This window comes from Pagrus pagrus (assembly GCF_965226575.1).
Source record: "Pagrus pagrus genome assembly, chromosome: 8".
Lineage (NCBI taxonomy): Eukaryota > Metazoa > Chordata > Actinopteri > Spariformes > Sparidae > Pagrus > Pagrus pagrus.
In genome coordinates this window covers 1160167-1187921 of record NC_140192.1, presented here as the reverse complement: position 1 = coordinate 1187921, position 27755 = coordinate 1160167, and the positions used below count along the sequence as shown (strand labels likewise).

Sequence of the window (27755 nt, the reverse complement as noted above, 5' to 3'; positions counted from 1 at the left end):
GTGCTGATTCAGCTCTTTCCTCCAGTAAAAGTAATAGAGTACAGGCTCTGACATGTACTCAGAGTATCAGAGTACAAAGTCTCCCTCTGAAGGACATTTGTGGTCAAAGCTAACTGAAGCTCACGTCATATTAATATAACTCATAGACTATTAAAGTTAAAGCTGGAGTGTGTCAGATTTCTGGCGTCATTAGGTCAAAAATCAATAACAACCTCTCAGCACATTGTAACTCAGTGTTATGACAGAGCACCGCACCTCTGTGTCCTCTCCCTCTGTGTTCAGGCTTTAACAAATCAGTGACGTGACGGCAGCGTTCAGCCAATCACAGGTCATTTTACAGAGCAGGCTGTTTTGGGCGTTCCTATTGGTTGCTCGACCAAAGTCGATGCGCGTTCCGGCATTACCAACAAAAGCTACACGGCTAAAGGCCAGAAGAAGAAGAAGAAGAAGAAGACGAAGACGAAGAAGAAGACCGCGTGTAAACACAGAGAGCGTGTCGGAGGAGAGAGCTGAGCGAGAGCATCGGGCTGAAGCCGGACACTGAGCCTGCTGTTCTTCACCTGGACAGGTGAGCCTCCGATACAAGTTTACTAGCTGATAATCTAAACGTGTGGTAGTAATCGGCTGTGTAGTTGAAATGACCGTGAATCTAATAAAGCAGGCGGTTTGTGGTCACAAGTGACGAGTAATGTTGTGAGTTGATTAGCTTTATGCTAACTGTAGCCAAAGCTCTCCAGTGAAGTTAGTTTAACGTTGGATATTCGACAGACATTCACAAGCCTACAGCGTGTACCGACTTCCTGTTTTCAAAATAAAAGTGTGGGATATTTAAAGCAGAGATACTGTGTTTAAAGCTATTGAGAAGCTATTGAGCTGAAATGCAAATATTTACATATAAAAGTTAATAAAAAATATTTAGAGATGTAAAATGTAAAAACAAGAGGTGTATCTCATGCAGCCAGTGTAGTTTCATGTTCCCACACTGATTTTGAGTCAATTGATCACATGACCTGGAAGCTATTGAGCTAAAATGCTAATATTTGCATATAAAACATATTTAGAGATGTAAAATGTAAAAACAAGAGGTGTATCTCATGCAGCCAGTAAAATAACATGATGCAACAGTAGTAGGGCTCCAATGGTTTTATTGGAACATGTCCCTCGTTTCTGTTGGCATAAGGGACATTTCCAGGTTTTGTCCATGGACAGACATGAGCCATGGAGCCACTGGTCGCAGTCGACACATTGGATCTGTTTAATTGAAAACAAATTATATATTTCATTATTTTTTTATTTATTATTATTTGACACCTAAACATTATTATATTTTTTTCATGGCTATATAACAATTCAACACGTCTGTAACTGTTTTTCAATTACTCGCCCATTGTACAGTGGCAGTTCCTGGTCCTGGTGGCTTGAAGGTGGCACACATAGCACAGCAATTTTGATCATCAAAGACAAAAAAAACCCAAAAACATTTATTAAATTATCTATCTTGTTTTTGATTTGTAGCTTAATTAGTCTTTACCTGAGGCCTCCAGGATGTGAAGAGCCAGATCTCTCCTCTCCTCCATTTCTTTTTTTTAGATGTGCTGAAGTTCATGTCAGGGATGGCTGGGAAAGCCTTTATCAGGGCTTTACCATCTAAACATCAAACAGGTACTTACAACAATAATGGGGGGCATATAATAAATTACATACACTCATGATCGCTATTAAAAAAATTGTTCTCTATTCACACTATAATTTGTACATTTGTCGATATTGGTTCACATCAATTCATCTTTCCCAAGAAAAGTTCCTACCTGACATATAATGAAAACAGATTGTTTTGGGCTCACCTTTACAACAACGACACCACAGCTGCTTCATCTTGAATTTGCGTTAATTGTTGGACGGTGTATCCCGGACAGGACATGCTGTTGTAATTTAAAGAAGTCCTTCTACTCTAATAATCTGTGTGTTGTTCCAAGTCCATCCACAGGGGGCGCTGGTGGTGTGTTTATCGGGGTGATCAACACCCGGTACGCGCCGCTCTGCTTCCTGTTGCGTAACCCGGCTGTCGGGAGGAGAGGACGGTAAATATAAAACCTGATTCAACGTTCAAACCCGTCAGGTGAGCAGAAACTGTCCTCGGATCTCTTCACTGTACGTTCGCTGACGATTCTGTCACGTCCATCATTATTTATTATTCTTTGTCTAATATTTCAGGGATAATCAGGCCAAGTTATTGAACTACACTTCCCATAATGCTTGGGGGGTAAACAGGAAGTGTAGTGTTTCCATGGAAACTTGAAAACCCTGCATCTCAAAAAAAAGTAAATACATTTGATTTGACTTTCTGTGGAAACGTTAAACATTTAACTTTATTAAAATTAACAGTTAAAGTAAAATCTGATCAAATAATTACGGACGAGGATGAATGCCACTGGGAAAATAAATGTTTTCACTTTTATTTCTTACAGTGATCTTAATCCTCTTCTGTAAAAACTGCTGCAGCTGAGGTAAGTTAACGCCACGTGGCTCAAACATAATCCTGAATTAAGTTAAACAAAGTACGTTTGTTCGCGCTGTTCTGGGATGTCATCATTTCCAGATTTGTCATTTTATAGAAAAGCTGCCGGTTTTAACATTTTAGATCCAATAGATATTTAGAGTTACGACATTTTCTCCAAATTATCAGGAAACAGTTAAAAGCAGGTTTACAAGGAGGATTTGTTCCCTAAAGGTTGATTTATTCTTTGTTTTCAAAGATCATTCAAACATTTAATATTCAACAAAACAAGCAGAAAGAAAAAGAAAGAAGAGTCAAAGTCACTTTGGGTGGTTTGTGGTGATCTCAGGTCAGTTCAGTGTTTCCATCAACATATAAAAGATGGCCGACAGTCTGTGAAGAAACCAGCAGACAGCAGCTGGTTTCACTCGCGCCTGTTCCTCGCTGGTTTCTTCTGAAAAGCTGAAACTTGATTCTGTTTAGATTTTAAGTCAACAGCTGATTATTCAAACATTGTCTGTCACTTAACACCTGAACAGAGCGGTGACAGTTTCAGAAGCGCACTGATGATCCAGAGTGTGAACGTGGAGGGGTGTGTCCTCAGCAGAGAGTCTGCTGACCTCACTGACAGCAACAGTCTGATTGGCAGCAGCGACTGTGACATCACTACGTGGCTCTGCTCTTGGGGGTTGGCTCTGTCTCCTGCTCGTACTCGATCTCAACGTACGCTCGCTTCTTCCTCGCTGCCGAGCCGTTCGCCGGAGATTTGCCTTTAGACTTGGAGGCCTTCGTCTCCACCTCCATCTCTTCTTCTTCTTCTTCTTCACTAGACTCCTGCTCCTCCTCGTCGCTGCTCGTCCTAAGTTTGTTCATTTCCTGACAGAAGAAACATGTTCAGGGTTAAAACGAGAGTGAAATCAATTTCCATACAATTTATTAACATCATCTCCTCCTGATGATATAAAGTCAGGTGAAGTCTCTCAGGCTGAGCCTGACTTTATATCATCAGGAGGAGACGATGGCTGAGCCTGACTTTATATCATCAGGAGGAGACGATGACTGAGCCTGACTTTATATCATCAGGAGGAGACGATGACTGAGCCTGACTTTATATCATCAGGAGGAGACGATGACTGAGCCTGACTTTATATCATCAGGAGGAGACGATGGCTGAGTTTCTCTCCCTCTTTGAAAGGTTCACTCTGACCCTGAGACCTGTTCTTAAATCTCTTGAGGACAAAATGTTTGAATTTTTTGCAGAATGTATTCAAACGTTTATCTGAAGCTTCAGCAGTCAGAATCACAAATCTTCCAAAGTTACAGACTTTAAATATAAATTTCTTTGTGTTTCCGTGTAAAGCTGCAGCAGACAGAAACACCCTTTTCTTGTGAAAACGATTTACTTTCTATGTTTTATCATTATTTTATTTTAATAATTATAGATTAATAAACTGCAGAGCTGCAACAATTAATCGCGACTATTTAGATAATGGATCAAAGTGATCAGTTTGAGTGAAGATTTTCTGGTTCTGTTAAATGTGTCATGTCAGTTTATTAAAAGAAGTTTTGGGGATTTTTGTCTGAAAAATGACTTTTTACTATAAATATAACTATTGATCGCTCATCAAAATAACTGCTGATTAATTTTCTTTGACTTTAGAGTTAATTTTTACACAGAATTACTGGATTTTCACATTAAAAGCACATCATAAAGGCTTGTTTTCACATTGTGCATGAATTAAAAAGATACATTTCCATTTTATTTTGTGACTTTTGCAGAACTTGTTTTTACTTTTCTTGGACGATTTTCATCATTACGCACCAAAATATCAGATTTTTCCTTCTCAGTTGAAACAATACACCGATTCTGATTTCTCGTGTTTATCTGAAGATTTTAAACTTTAATTTACCTCGAAGTCGCTCAGGTCGCTCTCCTCCACTTCATCTTCTGCTACAAACTCGCTCTTCCCGACGTCCTGCAGACAGACAAGAGACACATTCAGTCCTCTGACTCGACACATAAAACACACCGCGACACTGTGACCTTCATCACCTCGTCATCCTCCTCCTCCTCCTCCTCCTCCTCGTCTTCCTCCTCCTCCTCGCTCTCTTCGTCCTGTTGCTCCAGAGCTCTGTCGAAGGCGTGGACCGGGAAGTTGTAGATGTCTCCGTACTGATAACGCACAAACAACAAATTCAACACCAGAACCAGAACCAGAACCGGAACCAGAACACACTTCAGTCGTTTCAAACTTTACGGTCAAATAAAAACTAAATTAAAATCAGGAAGCAGAAAGGAGAGACTCATCAGTTGAAGGTAACCGCTAACATGAGCTCACATGTTAGCAACAACATGCTAACAGAGGATGTTCACATTGTGATATCTGGCAGTTAGCATTAGCATGTTATGTGTTAATAAATGTGTGACTTCGTACCGTTCCCTGTTTCAGTCGCTCCAGCAGCTCTTTCTCGATGGCATTGTCCAGCTGAGCAGCGATCAGAGCTTTCTCCTGCAAACACACACACACACACACACACACACACCTTTAATATTCATGACTCAGCATCATGTGAACAGCTGTGTGTGTGGAGCTGATCGTCACCTCTTTCCTCTTCTCCCTCCTCTCCACCTTCCTGCTGAGAGGAACCAACTTCCTCCTGAAAACACAGACAGACATTGAGATGTCTTTGAGGTTTCATCTTTGAGTTTAGCACATATACTGAGCTGCACAAGAAACAAACATATATTGGTCCAATAAATATTTTATCTTATACTTTTATCTGAACCGATTTCTGTTTTTATGCTGCTGCAGAGTTTCCCGTTAGGATCAATGAAGGTTTTTCTTGTCGGCTCTGGATTAAACTGTCACAAACCCATCGTGTCCAGTCATTCTTCCATGAAATAATATCTTCAAATTAAGCGGCAAAACAAGTCCTCCATCATGAAGATATGGAGGCAATATCTGTGTTCAAATATTTCATGATGAGCAGCCTTCTGGAAGACAATCAGTCTGATGTAGCGAGATAACAAAGCTCAAGCGCTTTATCTTCTTGTCTGAGTTTCGCTGGTTCTGCAGTGACTTCCTGTCGTAAGTTATAGTCCGTTAACAGCACTTACTGTCTCTTGAGGACCAGTTTGCGCATGCGGATCAGGTACTGAGTGATTTTGGTGAAACGCTGTTTGCATTTGTGTCTGATGAACCGAGGCCAGTAGATCAGATTCTCATCGATCTGTTCCAGAGCTTTCTCGTAGTTCTTACTGAGCTTCACCTGCGTACACACACACACACACACACACACACACACACACACACAGACAGACAGACAGACAGACAGACAGACACACACACACACAGAGAAAAAGGTTGAAATACAGATTTATTTATTTTTTACCTAAAACATACATTTTCTGACATTACATTCACTGTTAAGTTCTTCATTTGATAAAATAAATTCTCGTTAGATGTTGTAACCTGCCTGCTCAATTAAAAAACTCAGAAGTTAAAATCCTTTCAAGAAACAGGTCATCTCCAAAGTGCTCGTCAGGTGGTCGAGTAGCTCCACAACAACCAGAAAACACCAGATTCTGACACAACGCGTTTCTTTTAGCATTTTTTCACTTCTATTACAAGTTCAAACATCTGTGGCCAATCTGAAAGACTTTCAATCAACTGTGATAAACGAACAAGTGTCACGCTCACCTTCTCCCACATCTTGGCAGGAAAAGCTGCTCTCTCGATCACCTTCATGTAGAGGAAACACTGACCTACAGGAGGAAATGCACCCGTCAGTAACAGCCTGTTTAACTCCATCAGTTAATGATCATTTCTGAAAATGATGGCGGTGTGTCGGTCGTTACCTTTCTCCTCTCTGATGGTGGCGTACTGACTGTTGGCCAGCGGACATGACGAGCGGTTACACAACCCTGTGATGTTGTATTCATTACGACAGAAGTTCTGACTCTTCGTCCTGGAGACACAAGGAAGACACAAGATGTCACCTGAACTTCAACTGTTTCAAACCTCCAGCTGATTTTCTGTCGTCTCAACCAGGAAACAAACTTTACTTTGTTCCATTTCTACTATTTTGGGTTCATTTTCATAAATCAAAAGAAAACCAGGATGTGATGACGACATGTTCGTAACAGATATTCCATGTTAAGATTGCATTTCCATCAGAAATGACAGAAGTCTCTTAGGACAACACAAGAAACACATTACTGTAGATAAATGTGAAAGAAAGGACAGAAATAAAAACACGACAGTTCAAACTTCTACTTTTTTGGTTTCACTCAAATGTAAAACAAACAAACGAGACACAAACTAGTAGAGCCGACTGATATTATCTATCACCGATACGTCAGTGTCGGCATAAAAGTCCAATTTGGCCAGATAAGAAATGTTAATGCAGAAAAAGATGCTTGGGACAGAATCAATAATTCCCCAATGAAGTTTATTGTTGTAGTGCACGTTTGTCATTTTAGACACTGAACTTTATTGTTGGAGATACAACAAGGAACTTTTAACCGGCTATGAAATGGTCTCAGTTTAATACTGATCCTTCTCTGTGATCTACATCAGCAAAAGAGAAGATTGGATATTTATGTATAACTGAAGCAGTTATTAACCTGTCACCAGGTCTGACTCTGACTTATCTAAGTTGGATACGTATTGGTCTTAAACCGTGCACTACACTGTTGCTGCTATGTATCTTTGTCAGAAGAGTTTAATTACCATATTTAAGACATCACTGCATCTGTCAGTATTTTTTGCTTCCTTAAATCTGTACTGGGTCAGGGCAGGTTCAACAAACCATTAGGAAACAGTAGGATATTAAAATGTGGAGTACCAACAGCAGCTTGTTAATCCTGGCATCACTTTACACTAAGTTTTGGACTCACTTGACTTTGAAGGAGCAGAACTGTGTGTTCCCGATGATGTCCCAGATCACCTGCAGGAGCACAGCAACACATTACAAACTAACAGAGGCTCATCAGGAGATTTGCAGCAGCACTGGTTTAATAATTAATAACATAACTTCACATTTCCAACTTCATATTGCACATATAGTTAAAGAGCCCTGCTGTGTTCAGTTTTACTTTAACAGTTCAACTGTTTTAATGAAGAATCAGACTCATTAAGTGTTAAATAATAAGCGTCCCACACACTGTGAAAGACGCGAGATGTGTTGGACTATTTGTCAGAGAAACACGTGTATGTCTTTAAATGGACACATGACGATGTGTAACGTGTGACCGAAATAAAGTTCTCACAAAACGCCACCAACATGTGTGTTGACAAATGTTTTACCAGCTTTGTGTGTCTGCAGAGAAGCAAGACAAACTTTAAAAGACCGTTTCTTAAGCGGAGTTCGGCGTCACATTTGACAAGATAAAACTGGGGACACCTCGCTTAGTGTCAGTGTCTCAAATTATATCAGAACATCATATTTCTATCCGTGTTATCAGTAGAGATCATTACTGTCCAGGGGGAAGTATCGCCCCCAAACAGTTGATACAAAATTACTTGAATTAATGAGCTTTTGAATAGTTAGCGTATCGGCAAGCTAGCGTTAGCATGAAGACTTAGCAGCGCACATTAGCACCTTCAAACTAACGTATCACACTCACGTCGTCGTGCTGCATGTTGAGTTCCTCTCAGAGCTGCTCGCAGCTTCGCCGCCGACTCCTCCGTTTGTTTCAATGATATTAAATAAGTCAAGGTGCAGTTGTGAGGAGTGTTTGTCTTCAGAGCCACATGGACGGTCAGGGAGCCACCATTTTTGTTGGCATGGGCCAGAGCTCTTCTTCTTCGGATGACGTCTCTGCAGGCTGTGACGCGTGATGCTTCTTCTTCTTCTTCTTCTTTTAGGTTTCCGGCAGACTAGACGCACTGCTGCCCCCCACAGGTGAGTTAAGTGTTTCCAGATCCTGAACTGAAGAAGCCCAGAAACTGAAGCACGTCCCGCTGACTGTGGTTCAGGACTCAGAGGTCCAACACCTGTAAAATGAAGCCTGCCTTTGTGTCCCTCCTCCCGTCCCGTAGCCACACCTCTGCCGCTGCCTGTATTAAAGTCTTACATTCAGCACTTCCACATCTAACTTCTTCCTGTTCATCGCTCTGTTTGCTGCCATGTCAACTTCTCCATTCCCAGACACTCCCAGCAGTGTTTAACCCAGTTTAGTTACTCAGTTCTACATAATCAGGATTATATAATAAAACGATTAATAATAATAAAAGTACCGTGAGTGCTGCTGCAGAATCTGAACATCTAAATAAATATCCAGGTCTGACTTCTTTCATCCACCCAATAATAATAATAATAATAATAAGTTTATTTTATAGCACTTTTCAAGGTACTCAAGGACACTTTAGGTTGAAAAGCAGAATAATAAAAAGTAACTAGGTCACCTGCATCCTTTTTCTTTATTCCATCTAATATGGACAAATCTCCGTCCGGTTCTGGAGGGAGCCACGGTGGAACAGGTGTTCAACACACCTCAGGGCCCACTGACAACTCTGTTAGTCCCTCCTCCCCTGCTCCGCCCCCAGTGAACTACACTCCCCCTCCTCACTTTTGCACCTTTCCCTGTAACAGACATGCAGCAGGGACTCGAGACCCGCAGCTCAGACTCAAAGCATCTGAAAGGCATAAAAAATACATTAAAATACATTAAACATTAAAAACAAGTAGGAAGACATCAAGAGATTGTTTTTCCTGTACTTCTTGCATCTTGAGCTGTTGTAACAAGTGAATTTCCCCGTTGTGGGATAAATAAAGATATGTATAAAACTCCCATTTCAGATATCTTCAGTCCGATTGTTACTAGTCATAACTTTCATACAGAAGATATTCAGATATCTAAAACTGCATTCTGGATAGGAAGAATTACAATTATGGATATCCACAATATATATACCGATGTCCACAATTACATTTTTACTAGTCACATTTTTACTAGTCTCAATGTATTTCAGATATTCAAAATTACATTTTGAAGATCTGAAACGAAAGTTATGACTAGTAACAATCGGACTGAAGATATCTGACATGAGAGTTTTTCCTAGTAAGAATTAAATTGCAGATATCCAGAATGTAAATGTGGATATCTGAAATTGAAGGCCCAATACACATGAATGGCAAAAGTGACGTCATTTGTCCTAGGAAGAATGACGTTGTGGACATCTGAAATGTCCTTTTTGACTAGGAGGACTTGAATTGCAGATATCTGCAATACACATCCAGTGTAGCTATTAAATGTTAAAACGGCCACTTGTACTTTTTAAGGATTTTTAAGTATCTTAAATTTAGTTTTGACTAGAACAATCAAAGTTGTAGATATCTTCAAATACAGTTTCTACTGGTAAGAATGTTGTCGTGTATGTCTTTAATCACCTTCCTGACCAGTGAGGACACAGTTTAGACCAGGAGAAACACTGTTATGGATGTAACCACGGACAGGAGAGCGGTTGCCATAGAAACGACTCACCTGAACTGTGAATGTTATAATAAACTTTCTTTAAACAATCTGCCGGAGGCGTGACGTCACAGTTCCAGTCCAGGGTCAGAAAGGCTGAGGCGCAGAGCGTAACAAGGAGGGCTGCACCTGTCACGGATGGGCCGTGAACGCACCAATCATCATGCTCATGAACTGGAAAGATCATACGCTCAAGATGGCGCTGACGCAGCCTGTACCTCCCGCCCAGCTGTTTGACTCACGGTGCCGCGTGTCGGTACTCTACGTCTCTTTAACATGTCCACCCGCCTCACCTGACACCGAACACCCCGTCAATGAACCGTGCGTCTGTTTGTCGGGTTTAACAACGAGAAGAGCAAAGATTTATAATGCATAAAGCGAGGTGCATTATGGGAAGGACCTGCAGTGAGATGATGTAACAGCGACACCTGGCGGGCGTTCTGCGGCACACCTGCAATATTCACAAAACATTCACAGTTTGAAGCTGTTCATTAATTTATTTGTTCACATATATGTGTGTGTGTGTGTGTGTGTGTGCGTGTGTGTGTGTGTGTGTGTGTGTGTGTGTGTGTGTGTGTGTGTGTGTGTGTGTGAGGGGTGAGTGGATGCTGGAAAACACATACTTGAATCATTATAACATATATAATTAATTATGGCAACAGTTCATGTTTATAGAAGACAAAAGAAATCAATATAAAACTATAATATATAACATAACGGTTGATAAACTAATTTATATTTTGCAGGACATATATTTGGTTATAAACGATATATATTTGTATGTATATATATATATATATATGTACACTTCCTTTCAACATGTCATTAGAATCGTCTGTCTTCATATGCGATACTCTTTTGTTGTTTCGTTTGTTTATGAAAAAAAAACAAATGTGCATGTTCCAAATAAAGATTTCAATCAATCGATGAGCTCATATATCAATCAATGCGTGTATGTTCTCAGTAGAAATAGTAAAACAGTATAAATGTAACACAAAAGGAGGTTAGAGCTGAATGTGTCAGGAGTCTGTCCTTGAACAAAAAGGACATTGAATTACATATAGAGACAACTCTGGGTCGTGAAGAAGCCGATCGAGACGAACTAGAAGTTGAGTGATGAAGAATAGAGAGAAATACCCTGTGAAAGAGTCACCTCATCAAACACTCACAGAGCAGCCGCCTCGTGACGTCACCACAAGAAGGAAAAATCGTTCAGACCAAGATAATTATGTTGATTAACAACATATATGAACAGCTGATTATTTCCACATCCAGCAGTTACAGAGCGATGATGACTCCTCATCATGTGAGAGTCAGCTGGAGATCAGAAGTCCAACATTCACTCTGATACGTTTGTATTATAAAATCAATCAGAGCAAACTTTAAAGACAAATCACTTCACTGCAGTAGAAGCACAGAAGCATTAACAGGAGATGCACTTTGGCAGAATGATGTTCGACTGTTGTTCCTGAAACTACTTTACAAGCTGTTGGAAAGTTTAATCTGCAGCAGAGTCACATGTTTGTTTTGTTTGTAAAATCCTGATATGTAAAGTAACTCCAGCTGGCAGATTAATGTAGTCCAGCAGGAAGTAGAAAGAAAGAAATACTTAAGTTAAACACTGTACTTGAGTAAATGTACCTGCTCACCTTCCACCGCTGCACTGACACAACCACATGAACCAGGACCAACATTAATAGTTGTGTTCAGAGCAACAATCGTCCTCATGTTTATGTTCAACCATCATCACACATGTTAAATAAGTCTCATGCAAATACTTGAGCTTTCAGTGAACAGTGATCGGTCCATCACGGTCACAGATGATAGTTTTACCTCCAGTTAATTACTTTTGTAACTTATTGAGTCGAACTTCATGTTAACGACTCGTATAACTCTTCTGCTGCTTCTCTCATAAAAACTTCATTTAATTCAAAATCTTTTTTCTCTGTAAATTCATTTGTAAGATGAGATGACTAAAAACAGATGAAGAGGAAAAAACACATTGATCTGAATGTGAGACTGCAGAGAAATCAATACGTCTTCTTAATATTATTGTTCTGTATTATCTTGATATATTTTCACAGATTGTGTTGATAAATAAAGTTTTATATGATTAATTAATATCTTATCACACCTGCATGCTGTCTGACCTTTCCACTGTATGTTTGACTTCTATCTGCAATATTAAACATTATAATAAATATATTTCCATTTATATTGTTGTTGCTGCAGTCGGTGAGCAGCCAGCCGGGTTAATGAAACCACAGTGAGCCTGTTTGTTTGGATTGATGGAGATGAGTCTGTGTTTATCTGTTCACCATCCGTCTCCTCTCGTCTCTTCACTGATCGATCGACTCCTGTGACTCTGAGCTGAACGCTGACGTGTCGGAGTTCATCAAATGTGAAGAAACAGAAAGAAGCGACAGAGTCAGGAGTGAAAAAAAACAGAGAAATGGTTTATTTTAGTAAATATTGTGAGCGTTTCACTGCTGTACAACACTGGCATCTGTAGTTGGCACTCTTTAAAGGGACAATCCACCCAAAAACAGAATTCACACCCGTCATCACCTCTGTGGTCACAACATGAAAATAACTGCCATCAGTTCTGTTTGAAGGGGGATACTCTTTGTTTTCATCTTCAATTTTTTTGCTCAAAAACCCCAAAAACAGCAGCCTCTGGACACACGGTACAAAATAAAACAGAGAAAGAAAGAAAAACTGAAGTTAAACGAAAGGCACCCAAAGCCACAACAGACAGAAGTCGGCCGAACAACTGAAACTACACAGACATGCAACTCACATCGATTTACACTGAGCTACTGTATATAGGCATGCAAAAACAACACTGCTCTGAACAGGGGCTGATCCACAGCACGCACACACACACACACACACTCATCCACACACACACGCACACACAGGTCACACACACACACACACACACACTCATCCACACACACACACACACACACACTCACGCTACAGATCAATGTTTCTGTAAAATACGAATCGGCTCCTGAACAGACGACGACTGATGTCCACATCACGGAGGCTGAAGATCCCCCCCCCCCCCCCCCCCCCCCCGCCCGCCACCCAGGAGTCTCTACGGTCTCAACAGAAGCCTGAAGCCTGGTGCATTGTGGGTAACTGTGACAGTTATCAGACACCACCGGCTGAGCGGTCCAACAGGAGTAAAGTTAAAGAACAGAGGAACCAGAGACAGAAGAGAAGAGCCAATCAGAGCGAGGGAAGTCTGCCAACAGAGCCGGTGAGCCCATTAAAGGAGCATTTCAACCCGGAACAGAAAGAACGAGAGCAGCTGCCCTCACACTGCTCCAACACCGACGGGCCGAACCACAGAACCGTGTCTGTTTTCTTCTGATCGCAAAATGATTCATTCTGACTCCAGAGACGATTTCCAGAGACGGAGTCTCCTCTGGAGAAACGTTTGTGTTGAGATCAGTGGACTCATTAAACGGACTTTGTCCTCTCTGGACTCAGGACGTCTCGAGACGCGTCCCAGAATCACAGCGGGACATGAAAACACATGTTCTCCAATCTGTGTCTTTATCTGAGGAAGTGAAATCTGCTCCAGAACAGGAAGGAATGTGATGAGTCCGTGTCCTAGAACCCGGCGCCGCGGATCAGAAGCAAAACAAATGTTTCTGTATAAAGAAGCGTTCTGACGGGACACGCTCCAGAAAGTCAAACTGATTCTGGAGCAGAGACGAACCGCTTCATTCTCCATCCTAGAATCAGAACGAGGGATTAAAATCTGCAGAATGTTCTCGAACTCACACCGGAACAAAGATCCATACATCCCAACCGGGTGCTCCAGAACCAGGACGTGTGCTTGTATGTACGGAAAACAAACATGGATCCACATTCGGACCCGCTCCAGAAAGTTTAAATGGATTCAAGAGCAGTAATGAACAATAACAACAAAGGATTTAAATCTGAGTGAAATGTTCTGGAACCGGGTGGGTTCTGAAATCTGAAGAAAAAAATCTCCGTCATTTAATTATTCTTATTCTTATTATTCTTATCATTACGGGGGTATGAATGAAAGGTTCAGAGTTGAATGACAGACTCCAGAACAGATCTAAAGCGACAACAGAACAAGAGAATCCAAGGTTGGGACGGAGAATTCGTCCCCGAATGGGCCCGTTGAAGAACCAGAACATGTGGGTTCCCATATGAAAGCATGTTCTAGGATTTGTCGCGGTGTATTACAGTTAATTAACAATTATTCCAGAACAGCAAAGAAACGAGTTGAATGAGATGTTCGAGAACATCAAGCGTGTCCAACCGGTCTCCACGTTCCAGAACCCGGCGCTGCGGATCAGAAGGAAAACAAAAGGCTCGCACATTTTGATGGGAACGTTCTAGAAAATCAGTAATAAAGGCCGGTTCTAGAATCAGAACAAGGGATGTATGTCTGAGTAAAATGTTCTGAGTGTGCTCCAGAATCAGAACGTGGTGCATGATGAGCGAACAACGCGTGCGTGGTTCTAAACATGTGACGGGACTCGTTCCACAGAATCAACCCGGTTCTAGAGAATTCATCCTCAACTGTTCTAGAATCAGAACATGTGGGTTCCACTCCGAGTTCTTGAACCAGAGAGGTTTTAAACCGGTCTGATGTGATCAGAACAAACGATCTTCACGACTGAATGGAACGTTCTGGAACGCACCGTGGACCAACCAGAACGCTGGAGATGTTCCACACTGAGAGTCCGCTGGCTTGGAAACACCGACGTTCTCAAAACATTTAGTCTCAGATCTTCGAGTCCCTTCAGGCACATGAGATGTGGATTAGGCAACATGGCTGTTTATGCTAATGATGACGTGAGATGAGTGTGAGATCTTCCAGCGCCGCCGACTGAACTCTGACTGAGGGTGGAGCTGTGGAGTGATTGTAACGGAGGAGTCCTTCAGCATTAGATCAGATTTGTCAATAATCAATAATCATCCTGGTCGTTGCAGCTCAGCTCTTCGGTCGCAGCAGCAGCAGCAGCAGCAGCTGACAGGTCATCTACACAGGACAGAGCAGCGAGAGGTGACATAAGAGCAGAGATAATTACAGGGAGGCGGCGGCGACGTGTTCGTCAGCTCGTTCAAACAAGAAGAAAGTTTACAGCGCGGCGATAAGAAACAAGAACAGACAGATCTTTACAAAAACACAGAAACCATAAATCAACGTCCAACAGACGAACACAGGCAAATTTGGTCCTTAACGATCCGGGGGAAGTCCAGCCAATCAGAGAACAGCACTCAGACAGGGGGCGGGGCATGATGACTGCTGCACTTCACAGTTTGATGCGTCAGTCAGCTGATTCGATTAAACTCAGGACGTTAAAGTCGCATGTTTTGGGGAATCCTTTGTGGTCAGGTGAGAAAAGTCAACACTTTATTAACATTAATAAGCAGCGAACAAGTCATAAATGGTTTATAACACTAATGTAGCTGTGAACGCACATTAATGTAAATTAACTGTAACTCCTCCTGTAGACTGACGGTCCTGTTGTCTCACGTATGAACAGATAATAAATGACGATATAGTAAAACATAGTTGTAATAATTTACAATATGTCTACATAGAAGTTATGATTGTTATAAATACTGTACATAAATAAACACGTCTTTATATCTGCTTTCAACTACATGATCAAGTGTTATAAACCATTTAAATCTAAGAAAACACACTGATTATTAATGTTCAATGAGAAGTTAAAGTGTTACCAGAACACATTCTGAACGTCTCATCAGACAAACAAGAGGATTTCCCAAATACTGTTTCCCTGTCCATCATATCACATTAGCATCGTTTTCATCCTGCTATCAAGGGTCTAAAACACTAACTGGAAGGAACAATTCATCCAACAATGTAAAAAAAGAAAACCAAAGAAACATAAAATGCTCCGTACGGCTCGTCTGCTGTGATCCAAGTCTCCAGACGCCCCGAGACCCCAGAGACGTCTTTACACCCTCTCCTCAGCGGAAACCTTCACTGTAGCTGCTGAGCTAGAAGTGTTAGCTCGACCGCACATCAGGGTGTAAACATCCTCAGATCAGGCTGTGATCTCCGCTCTCCTGCAGACCGATCGCAGCAGACGAGCTGTTTGGAGACATCTGATGTTTAAATCAAGTCTCCAGCTGCTTCAGTTGTTCAGCAGAATGCTGTTTTACTGTGAGGCTCCATTCTTGGGTGAACTGTTCCTTTAATACTTTTTAAAAAAAAAATATTTTGGCACAAATATAAAGATGTTGAGTTCAGCTGTAAAACATCAGCGTGGAAATCAACTGAAGCTGCAGAAACTGGGGCAAAGTTTTACGTTTTGCTCTCAATTCAACTCACAGCATTCAACAGCCCGTTAGCATCGTTAGCATTAGCTACTCAAACTGAACCTGTGACAGTTTAACAGCTAGCGATGCTATTCTGGACCGACTGATGCAGCCAAACAAACAGAGCTCGTACGTCTGACAGCTGAGCCTCTCCCACCCTCTGATGTCACACCTCAAGTCATTCTGGGTAATGTAGGCATCAACAGGAAAAAGACAAATGAGAATGGAGAAAGAAAAGAGTCTGTGTCCTCTGGTTTTCCACTGCGTCCACTCAGTGTCTTTGTTGGTCAACAGGTGTCCTGCAGGGAGGCGGGGTCAGTAAAATGCTCTGTGATTGGACACTCTTGTGTGTCCACTCACAGCTTCGATAAATGTTGATGAAGACAGACGATGGTTCAGCCTGAAGTCCCGTCCCTTCATTAACCCCGGCAGACTCAGACCTGTCCCCCCCCTCCTCTGACAGCGAAGGTCTCGGGCGGTCTGACAGGGTTTCAGGAAAGGGTGGAGGAGTTCTTTCTGTTCACTGTCGACCCGCTTTGACTCTGGAACGAATTATATTTCTGTCAGGAGCGTTTCACTTCGCCTGGAGGCGTCTCAGGATCGTGTCCTCACAGATCTCTGGACGTCTCAAGCTAAACCAGATTAGATTTGTGTGATTGGTCTGGTCTTCTTCTGGGCTCTTGAACCAGTTTTATGTCAGAGGAAGTATCCTGAAAGAGTCTAAAGAAATCTGATGAATGCTAATGGTTGGGTTCAGCTCTCTGAGTCTTGTAGCTGGCCTGTAGTTTTGCTGTCTTGGTGGAGGGGCGGAGCGTCCAGAATTTGTTCTTGTTTTAAGGCGTTTCACAAAAGAACAAGTAAAGTATGAATATCATCTGTCTCAGGAGTCTCAGGATGTTTAAGTCCAGCTGCAGTTGGTCTTCACTGGTGCAGGGGTTTAGTGGGGTTTTCTGGGGGTCTAGGCAGGTCTCGATAAGTCTTTTTTGGGGTCCCGGACCAGGTTTTGTGGCCTTAGGAGGTCTTGACCAGGTCGTAGACGTAGATGTGGAAGTCGTCGTCGAACTTGATGAAGTAGACGGAGGGCTTGGCCTCCACCTGGTGGATGACCATACCCGACCGCTTCCCGCCGTCCTCTTTGGCGTACTCCACCTGTTTGCCCACCAGACTGTCGACCACCTCGCCGGGCTCCCGCTCCGCCGCCACGCTGTCGTCTACAGAAACACAGAGGCAGAGAAACATTTAATCCAGAGACATGGTTTAGATGAACATGAAATTTTGTGTGAGAGGTCGACATATGCTGGAATTTTTAGGTTTATATATCAGAAGATATTCATTTGTTAAAGCTGCTATAGGAACTTTGATTTCTGTCTGACTCTGGCGCCCCCTGTGGACCGAAGATGACGATGGAACAAAGAAATCTTGGTTTTAGTGGCGTACCAGCGGACACAAACTACAGTGTGTGTTAATACAGTGTTAATATTAATTAACCTTTTTATGACAAAAACTAAACTAAATAAAAAAAACCTACAGCCCGACCAAGAACCTACAATGAATAAAATGTCCCTACAACAGTTTTTGCCCTTAATGTGAAAAAGACAATATTCCAACTAAGTTGTTTACATGGCAAATTAAAATCAATATTCCACTAATATTGCCGTTTACAAGCAGCTGTGTAAACTTGATTAAACTTCCCTAACATGTCACGTATGTCGTCAAAATATGGAAAATATCTGCTTGAGATTTGTTTCCGTCTTTAGTTCGTTCAGCCGCCTTCTTGAAGAGGTCAGCGAGGCGATAAGGGGTCGACTGATACAGATTATTAGAAATCAAAGAGACTGAAAACAGATATAGGGATGACCAAAGATATATTTTTTTTTAAAAATGTGTCAAAATTTCAAACAGCCAGTGATGGTAAGAAGTATAAGTTTGAGGTACATTACTTGAGTATTTCCTTTTTCTGCTACTTAATATTTCCTCTACACGACATTTATTTGGTGCGTGTCGTTACTAGATACAGATTCAGATTATTCAGTGTTTATAGGCTGTTAATTGTGACGTGTTACCAATCAGACGGAGCTGTGGGCGGGACGATGGGTGAGACGATGCTGCGTCAGAGCAAAGTAGTTCATTTTAAATTAGTTTATTTTATCAGCAATCTGACAAATAAATCACTGACACTGATAATCAGAAAATGCTGAATATCGGCCCAGATAATCGTACGACACATATCCAAAAACATAATGTTTAAAAGTCTGTGTTTCTCCTTCTGACCAGAGATGGTTTTTTCCTCCTGTGCAGCATCTCTACCTCAGCTCTTCAACTGTTGGCTGGTTTGAGACAACGCACAGAGCTGAGTGTAAACAGGAAGAGGTCGTGTGTCGCAAACTGCCAGAAAAACCTCGACTGAGGTGCATATTATAATATATAAGTGTATGTCCAGAGAACGCTCCTAAAACAAGAATAACAGCAGCATATCTCACATGTCCACATGAATAAGGTCTAATTAGGATCATGCTGTTTACATGAGCTGTGAGTCCTGAACATTGTCATGTTCTGAATAATAGTGGAAAATGAGTGTGTATGTAAACATAGCTAATGATGGCTGGTGTTACTGGTGTTACTGGTGTTACTGGTGTTACTGGTGCCCCGTGTGTCCCACTCACTGGAGTCGGGCATGATGCGCAGGTCTCCCTCCTTGTAGTCGTCCAGCAGCTGGTACATGTAGAGGACCGGGTCTTTCTCGTAGGTGATGTAGAACCAGGAGGTCATGATGGGAGCTCGAGCCAACACCATCCCCCTCCACTCCTCCTTCGGCCCGTCCTCCGTCTCAAACATGTGCTCCACCGCCTTCCCGATCATCGTCTCTGCCAGCATCGAGTCGCTCACACGGGCCGGAGCTGGACCAATCACAGAGAGGCAGAGAGGGAGTTTATATTGACATCATCAGCTCATCTCCTTATAGTAACCAAACAAAGCGAAATACAAATATCTGTGTAATAAAACTGTAAGTCAGAGCTTTAGTGTGTTGAGCTGCAGTTCCTCTAATGTCCACTAGATGCTGCTGGGCCCAAACTCTCTCCTCCTCTTCCTCACCCACTCTGTCGGGCAGGACCTCCAGCCCCACCACCCGCTCGTCACTGTACAGCTCCAGGCCGTAGATGCAGTCGAAGCCGTCGTATTTGATCAGGTAGAGGGAGGGGTTGACAGGGACCTGGTCCAGGACCGTCCCCTTCCACTGGGACGACTTACCTGAGAGGAAGCACACATACAATCACACAGATTTATGAGAGAAACAGGAAGGAAACAGCAGGTTTTTATGTTTCACAGTCGTCTCCAAACACACAGCAAAACCTGAGTTCTTTCAGACTTTTGAAAAATGTTGAAAAATTGGCTAAAAAAGCTGAACTGAAAAAAGAAATCTAGATCACAAGCAGGACACGCTGGCTTTCAACAGCTCCTTAAATCCAACTTACTGCCTTCCTTCCAGATGTGCTGGATCCTGCAGCCCACTATGCTCCTTCTGGGCTGAGCCAGAGTCTTACTGGGACCAACACTGGTCCTCTGTTTCCTGCAGGGAGAGAGAAAAACACAACAGAAGGATGAGAGGAGCCGATGAAGATGATGAAGAACAAAATGAAGACAGACGATGAGGAACGAACATGAAACGAGAGGTGGAGACACAAGAAGAAGACGAAAAAGAAAGAAAGAGGTTTAAGGAGACAACAGAAACTTACTTCTGGAGGTAAAGTCTCCTGTAAAGAAAGAAAGTGTTGATTTAAGGTCTCGCTCATCCTTCAGACTTACTTGTGCGAGTTCTTTTTCTTCATCATGTTTGCAGACACGCCTGAATGTCCTGAAACACAAACACCAACATTCAGCTTCTGTCACCATGTTTCTACTCAAAGACACAAAGATGTTCTTCCCAAATCAGTCAGAATCAGTCAGAGACAGAGTTTCACACAGTTTATAAAGTGTCTCCGACTCAACAACTCACTAAACTGACACATTTGTTAAGGGAGTCTGGGGACAAAGAAGTCGCCTATACTGGTTACTGTTTAGTGTGTTTGTAAAATGTGACATGTTTAGATCAATAAAATGTTTCTTCTTTCATAAATTGAGTGTAAATGGTGAAATCAGTGTAAACAGTGTGTTCAAACAGCTGCTAAATGTTGGCAGGTGAGACTTTAGCACTTTAGACACAGAAGCAGACAGGCTGGTACAGCCATGCTGCCACAAACTGACACTTTTTACAAGGAAACAAACAACTGACTGTTTTCATTTAATGCTGAATTTACAAGAAGGAGACAAGGATTCAGAATCTGTCAGAGACAGAGTTTCACAATGTTTGTTCAGTTTCTCCTCATGAAACAACTCTTAAAATCACTACATTTGTTAAGGGAGTCTGGTGATGTTGTGTTACTGGTTCATGGCTGGATCAGGTGAAACAGACGGTGTGTTCACGGACAGCTGCTGCGGACATCGGCAGGTGAAGAGAGACCAAACATGTTCCTCGGCCTTCAATCTAACACCATCAGTATTTTTAGTGTTTGCTGTGTTTTGTTACTCACCTCCGTCTGCTCGGGGCCGCGGGGCCGCTGGGCTCTTGAATGGGGTCTTCATTCATCCACCTGTAGGGGGCAGCCAGCCAGGCCGCCGGTCCGGGCTAAAAGCAAGCAGGTGTGTGTGACACCAGGCTGGGGTCGGTGTGTGTGTGGAGGGGGGGGTGAGGATGGAGGGAGGGGGCAGGGGGGAGGAGGGTAGGGAAAGGAGGGAGGAGGTGGTGGGAAAGAAGGTGCACCAGGAATTAGGCCGGGCCCCGGACAGGCTGCATACAGGCCGGGTACAGACTAACACCTGGAGACTGAGGCGACGTCACAGCTGATGGACTCGATGAGGAAACGTCGTGTTCAGCCTGAGGAGGGAAACCAGAGACAGAAGAATGATTATATTATATTATATTATCATATTATACATGTTCTGTCTTCATCACAAGAAAATCATGAACAAGAAAAGTTCTGGATTCTGGGTGAGTCGGCATCAAACGGACCTTTATTTCCTATTTGCATCTGATATTCACTGATGATTTCATGTTGTAACAGATTCAAGATATTTTTTTCTTCGTGTGCAAAACAAATCGTGTTTCGTTTCATGAATTTCAGCATTTCTTTCTCAGTTGCTGGTTAAATTTCTGTCGATCGAAGAATTGATTGATCAGATACCGGCTGCAGCTCTGAGGATGTGACACTGACGTTATCTAACAGGCGACGAGCTCGTGTGTGGGCATGTTAAAGAAAGTGTTACAGTTTTATTTGATTGATCAGAGATTTGTGACTGAGCCGGCTGACTGCAGGACACCGAGACACTCAGCTCCTCATAACAAACACTGAACGAGAGTCTTCGAGGAGTAAACTGGCAGCGGGTCGTTTCTCTTCCTGTTTCCTTCAGTCGTCGGCCATCTTTTCCACTCGCTCTCGCTGCCTTCAGCTGAAATCATCAGTGTTTGTCCAGTGGAGTTTAACTCAGTCTGAGCTCTGTGACTAACCCCATTACTGTGTAACCCCCGACACAACCACAGGTCACAGGGTCAGAGGTCAAAGGTCAGGGACCCACTCAACCCTGCTGCATGTTAACTCCTCAGATCTCCACAGCACAAGTTTACCTCATTAAAAGCTGAGACGCACCTGATAATCATTCTCATCGACTCTTCATTGGTGCCAGAAAAATCAGTTTCTCACAGAATGAGAAAATGTTTTTCACTGTTTGAAAAATTATAATACAAATATTTTGTGAGTTAGTGATGATTATTAGTGATGAGTCGATCAGTATTACAACAAAATGTACTTAGTCACTTATTAAAAGATAAGAAAGAATTTCTTTCATATTATTTTAGTGTTTTGTACATTCTGGTTGTATTGTTGATGTGTCGAGGTGGAAACACAGGTCAAACACTAGTGATTAACATATGTAATAGATATTTTACAGTATTTTTACACTGAACTGAAACAGTCAACTTCACTGGGAATAAATCAGCCCAAGTATCTTTTTTAAAAATTAAGTTTTCATCTCGGCACATTTCGGGCAACATGTGTGCTGAGAGATATACATGTCGTAGTCCATCCGATATATCGGTCGGGCTGCAGTCTACGTTCACTTTAGAAAGAAATCAAACTGTTAAATCTTCGTGTTTCTTTTGATTCTCACACAACAAAGACAGAAGTCTGAGTTCAGATCCGCAGACAGAAACAGATCGTGAGGACGAGTCGAGCTCCGTCTCACTCGAAGTTCATAAAGTTAACAAATGAATGAATGTGCAGGAAAATGTAAAAAATCTCCCTCTGAAATACAAAAAGGTAAAAGTAAACAAGAAACTCAGCACAAGTATAGTGATTGAGTAAATGTACTCAGTTACTTTTCAACACCACTGCACAGATACTGTAGATATTTGAGGTTTATTAGAGCAGAGCAGCAAATCACTATTTCTTTCTTGGCTGTAGCTTCGGTTCTGACAGGAACGTGAACGTAAACTGAATATACCTCGATTTTATTCCAGCAGTCAGACAAAATAAGACCTCTGACCCATTAAAAACTCTGGGGTCCATTTTCACTATTGTACAATTATTATGACATTTTAAGTCTAAATAATTATTGGTTTTATCTTGCATCGTCGTTTTTGTTGTATTTTAATTCTCAAGTTGACGTCTTTGTTTCGTCCAAACCCAATCAGAGTCAGTGTTATTGTGAGGATGTTTTCAGATGTGAACCAGCTGTTCTGCCGCCTGAACCACCACAACACAACCACCTCACCGTCTATGAAGCGCAATAAACTGATATTCTGCTAAATATAAAAGGTCACCATGAAGTACAAAAAGACCTTTCTCAGTGATTTGGTATCTAAACAGACGCCACACGGTCAGTGAAAATCTGGATAAACTTTAATCCAACAGCAGCAGAGAGAAAATCCTCTGATAAGCAGAGATACATTCTGTCTTACAAGGTCACACACACGGACAGCGGCACTGCTGCTTCTGCACAAATGATATAAACAGGATGATTTCCCCTCTGAAACACAGAGACACTCTCCTGATGTCTTTCAGATAACTGCTGTACTCCTAAAATAACCAATATACTGAGACGAGCTCTGCAGAGCTGCAGGCTGCACGACAAAAACCACAACAACTGCAACACAAACACACACCTGCTGCTACAGGAGCAGCTGATCACACACATGCAATGCTGCAGCAACACGACACGACAGCAGCACAGGATCCCATCAGATCAGGATCAGACCAGGATCAGACCAAGACCAGACCAGGACCAGACCAGGACCAGACCAAGACCAGGACCAGATCAGGATCAGACCAGGATCAGATCAGAACGCGGCCACAGAGAGAAAGATGAAAGCCAGAGACTCAGCAGGAGGTAAAGATCTGATGTGAGGGATTAAAACTGATCAGATTTATAGATGGAGATCTGCTGCTGTCGGCATCGTCACATCATTAAAACACAAAGCTGTGTCTGATTCGTTCTGACAGAAAACGCCGACTTACTTCAGTTCTGGATCAAAACAGAATATATTTTAGGCTGCAAACGATTATGTCGTTATGGTTAGAGATGTTATGATATCATTTTTCTTTTCACATCTGTCCAGGGTGAAAACAAAATAAACCCAACATCTCCTGGTACCAGTCAGCTGGTTCATCACACAGGAGGAGAGTCTGGAAGTGACGCTACAGGCTAATGCTAAGCTAGCTGTGTCAACTTAAAAGTGTACAGGGTGCTGCTGGGAAGCAGCAAGGGCCAGTTTCTGATCAATACATCAAGCATCTGATCTGAGGCGTGTCTGATACTGTATCAGAGTAAACCTCATTATCAATCAATCGTTCGGTCTATTAGAAGAATAAATAAATCAGAAAACAGTGAAAGCAGAGTATAAGACGGTGAAGCCTTTGAATGTCTCGCTTCATCCAACAAATACTCCAGAATTACAGACGGTTTATCTCATTGGTTGATGCAGATAGAAATAAATAATCAACCGTTGTGTCAACTGATGAATCATTTGGGTCTTTTTTTTCAGCAAATACTCCGGTTTCAGGTGTGAAGGGTTGCAGGTCATTTCTGTCCCAGTGAACTGAAGATATTTCAGTTGTTTTTGTGCACTGGTGTCGGGTTATAATCCGGCCGCACATGTAAACAACATGACTCTTACTCCAGATAATCCTTCCTGTCGGTGCTAGCAGGAGTTAATCCAGTTGCATCGCACTTAAACACCTGGGATGTACTCACAGAACAGCTGGGGATACCTGGAGCTCCTGACTCGGCCAATCAGGACTCCAGAACGAAAACAGGTGGGTGTGTCCATCCTAAATGTGGTAATCCAAAACCTTCCAGCGCTGAAGGAGAGGTGCAGTTGTTTGCATATTTACATGAACATTGCACAGGTGCTGGAGACGCACAGATTCCTTCTATATTCTCCTTTATCTGATTTATTTGTCTCCATTTTATTTTGCTCTCAGTCAACTCCCCCACCAGGGATCAATAAAGGTTTATCTTATCTTATCTTCCGGTGGCTCCTCAGGCAGAGAGAAGTTGTCTCATCGCATCAGTGATTTCAACACAATCATGAACTTTTAATTTATATGTTAATGGCAGCTGTTTAACAAGAACTCAGCCAGCTGGAGTTAACAGTTCGTACAGCCAATAGTGACGCCTGTTACAGCAACATCCAGGTAACCAAGGTTACTATTTCTCTCCTTGAAAAATGATTCATGGATCATTAAAACAGTCACTGCAGGGCGAGACGGTTTTGGTCGCACGAGTTTCCAAAAATGTACCTGAAATTTAGCAGATCTGATCTTTTTTTTAAATGAAGTGTATAAAGACATTTGTGAGGTTTGTTGCAAGTGCTGCGATTTAAATATGAAAACATCCATCTGCACCTTTATTCACGCTAACAATCGCTGGCATAAAGTCTCAAGAAATGACATGAAAGATCGTATTAATAACGTTTTTATGAAGACAAATCATTCTTTTTTGATTAACACATCTACAGAGCTTGTAGAAAGGTGCAGAATAACAGCATCTGTTCCTTAAAAACATGATTATGACCGTGGATTCATAATTTAAAATGTTTGTCGGATCCAAAATGATCGATTGTTTATCTCTCGTCAGAACGATGACAGCTGGTTCCAGCTTGTAGAAAGGTTTAAAATGTCACATTAAAGAGGCTGAATGTTTCAGCAACATCTCAAAAATGTGTTATTGGCTCCACCGAAACAAAGTTAGGTGCTCCGGTTAGTTCAGAGGCCTGGACCGATTAATGTCCCTCCATGAACTAGTCGATTAAATGACGAATCACTGGAGCTCTGAACTAAACCGCCTCACAAACACACACACACACACACACACACACACACACACACTCCACCCCCTCATTTAAACACAATGGAGGGTCAGACTACTGACACTCACATTCATGACCAGACTCTCCAGGAGAAGTCGTGTCACGGTGCTGATAGTGACCAAATACTCATCAGTAACATGATGATGACCTCACAGTTCAGTCCAACATCGATGTTCGACAGCAGAGAAGACGATCAGAGAGGATCCATATTTACAGACAGGATCCAGTCTGATGACATCATGTCAACAACACCCAGACCTCAGTGAAGCTCACCTGAGTTCACCTGAGAGGACACACAACACAAACCTGACAGCTCAGTGCCCTCACACACACACTCTCTCTCTCTCTCACACACACACACACACACACACTAGGTGTCTTCTCCTTAACCTTACAGTGTGTGTGTGCTGTCCAGTGTGTGTGTGTGTGTGTCCACAGGTCACACTACACTAGCAGCAGCCTGTCATCAGTGTGCTGCTCTGTGGACCTGTTGTGTGGCTGAGTTGCAGCTTGTTTGGGCTGATGATGATGATGAAGATGACCAGCCAGAGGTCACACTTCACCCTCCTCATTACCTGACTGACACGCAGCCTGCCCCGCTGCTCGCACTCACACGATTTAAATATGTGCACAGATAATTGGTCAGCCCCCCTCTCGGCAGCCATATTGCGCCAGTATTTACAAAACCCGCATCGGTGCAAAAAAAAAAAAAAAAGGCGCAAGCGAACAAAGGGAGAGGGGAGGTCTGTGAGCAGAAACACTGGCGCTATGCTAGCTGCGCTGCGGTAAAGCGTCAAAGCGGACAAACTGCCCGTTAAACGGCTCGTCCGGCGGTGCCGGAGGCCGCAGTTTCTTACCGATGCAGCAATCAGTGTCGCCGCATAATCCCGATCAACCGCCGTGGCTCCAAATTGATCCGCTCTGCCTCCGTTTGCTTCTCCGCTGCGTCAAGCTAGCTGCGCTAAAATGGAGGCAAGGCGGGAGTGAGGCGGCGCGGCCTTCAAAATAAAAGACGGGATTTTGATGCAGTGTGATGTTTTTCTTTTACTAAATAAAGGAGAAATACCAACGTGATGAATTCAGATCCGGATAGAGACGTTTGTGAAGAAATTACTACATATGAAATTACATATACTGCAAAAAATATAATATGTCTATATACGTGTTATATCATTAATCAGTTTCACCTGTTTTTAATCCCAAAACTTAGCCTCACTGTGACTTCAGATCTGCAGCATACACTGTGTTCATGTCCTGCTGTGTCTATGGTTGTAAACAGTACTTATTATTTTTATGTCTTGTTTAGGTTGTTTTTTTCCTCAGGATTGTAATACATCATTTATTTCCTGATCACGTTTCTATACAATTCTGATTTGTGGCATACATGATCTGTGATCAGTTCCTTACAATATTTGGTCATTGTCACATTGTTTGTATAGATTACAGAAACGGAAATGTTATATTCAAACATAATTATGATTTCAGAGTAAATTAATGAATGAATGCAAATTTATTTCAGACATGTGAAACAAAACAAAACAAAAAGTTAAATTAGTTCAACAAGCAAAATGAAATGAAAAGCATGTTAATAATAATATTAGAAATAGACCCCATTAACAAGCATTGACATGCCTGAAAAGGAGTAGGAGGATATATATACTTATTTACATTATTTATACCCTTTCTTCACAACTCAGTCATTAATCATAATCAGTTTCCATCCAGCTTTCCAATTCAAACTTCCATTCCTGAACCTGTGTACCTTCGTACGCTCCCATCTAACTATATACAATTCGATATACTAAACAGTATGTACAGTTAATATAGAACATATACAGAAATACATACACACCTATATATGCATATATTGCTTGTAACGGGCTTTTATTTTACAACACTCTGACCGGAAGCGTCATTCATCATGGCGGCTCTCTTGACGCGGGTTGTTGTTCAGTTTGCGTTGAAGCCAAAAATTCTTCCACCGACGAGTCCCGCCTTTCTCCCTCTTGCCAAATAGTGATCCAGGCGAATGTTGG

At 42.1% G+C, this 27755-nt stretch overlaps 2 protein-coding genes across 2 annotated transcripts; both read right to left on the bottom strand.

Moving 5' to 3' along the window:
• Positions 1-2716: 2716 nt before the first annotated feature.
• Positions 2717-8412, bottom strand: mak16 (MAK16 homolog). The gene is made up of 10 exons (XM_084359563.1): positions 8127-8412; positions 7398-7447; positions 6357-6466; positions 6199-6263; positions 5616-5767; positions 5101-5155; positions 4933-5007; positions 4551-4670; positions 4408-4473; positions 2717-3373 (listed from the first exon to the last, which is right to left on the bottom strand). Exons 1-10 carry the CDS (start codon positions 8139-8141, stop codon positions 3164-3166), a joined length of 918 nt encoding a protein of 305 aa, XP_084215689.1. The 5' UTR covers positions 8142-8412; the 3' UTR covers positions 2717-3163.
• A 4652-nt stretch (positions 8413-13064) lies between these two features.
• Positions 13065-26693, bottom strand: spinb (spindlin b). Its single transcript, XM_084359566.1, has 7 exons — positions 26577-26693; positions 20888-21231; positions 20124-20172; positions 19793-19887; positions 19413-19568; positions 18983-19216; positions 13065-17530 (listed from the first exon to the last, which is right to left on the bottom strand). The coding sequence occupies exons 2-7, from the start codon at positions 20937-20939 to the stop codon at positions 17331-17333; spliced, it is 786 nt and encodes a 261-aa protein (XP_084215692.1). The 5' UTR covers positions 20940-21231; positions 26577-26693; the 3' UTR covers positions 13065-17330.
• Positions 26694-27755: the final 1062 nt, after the last annotated feature.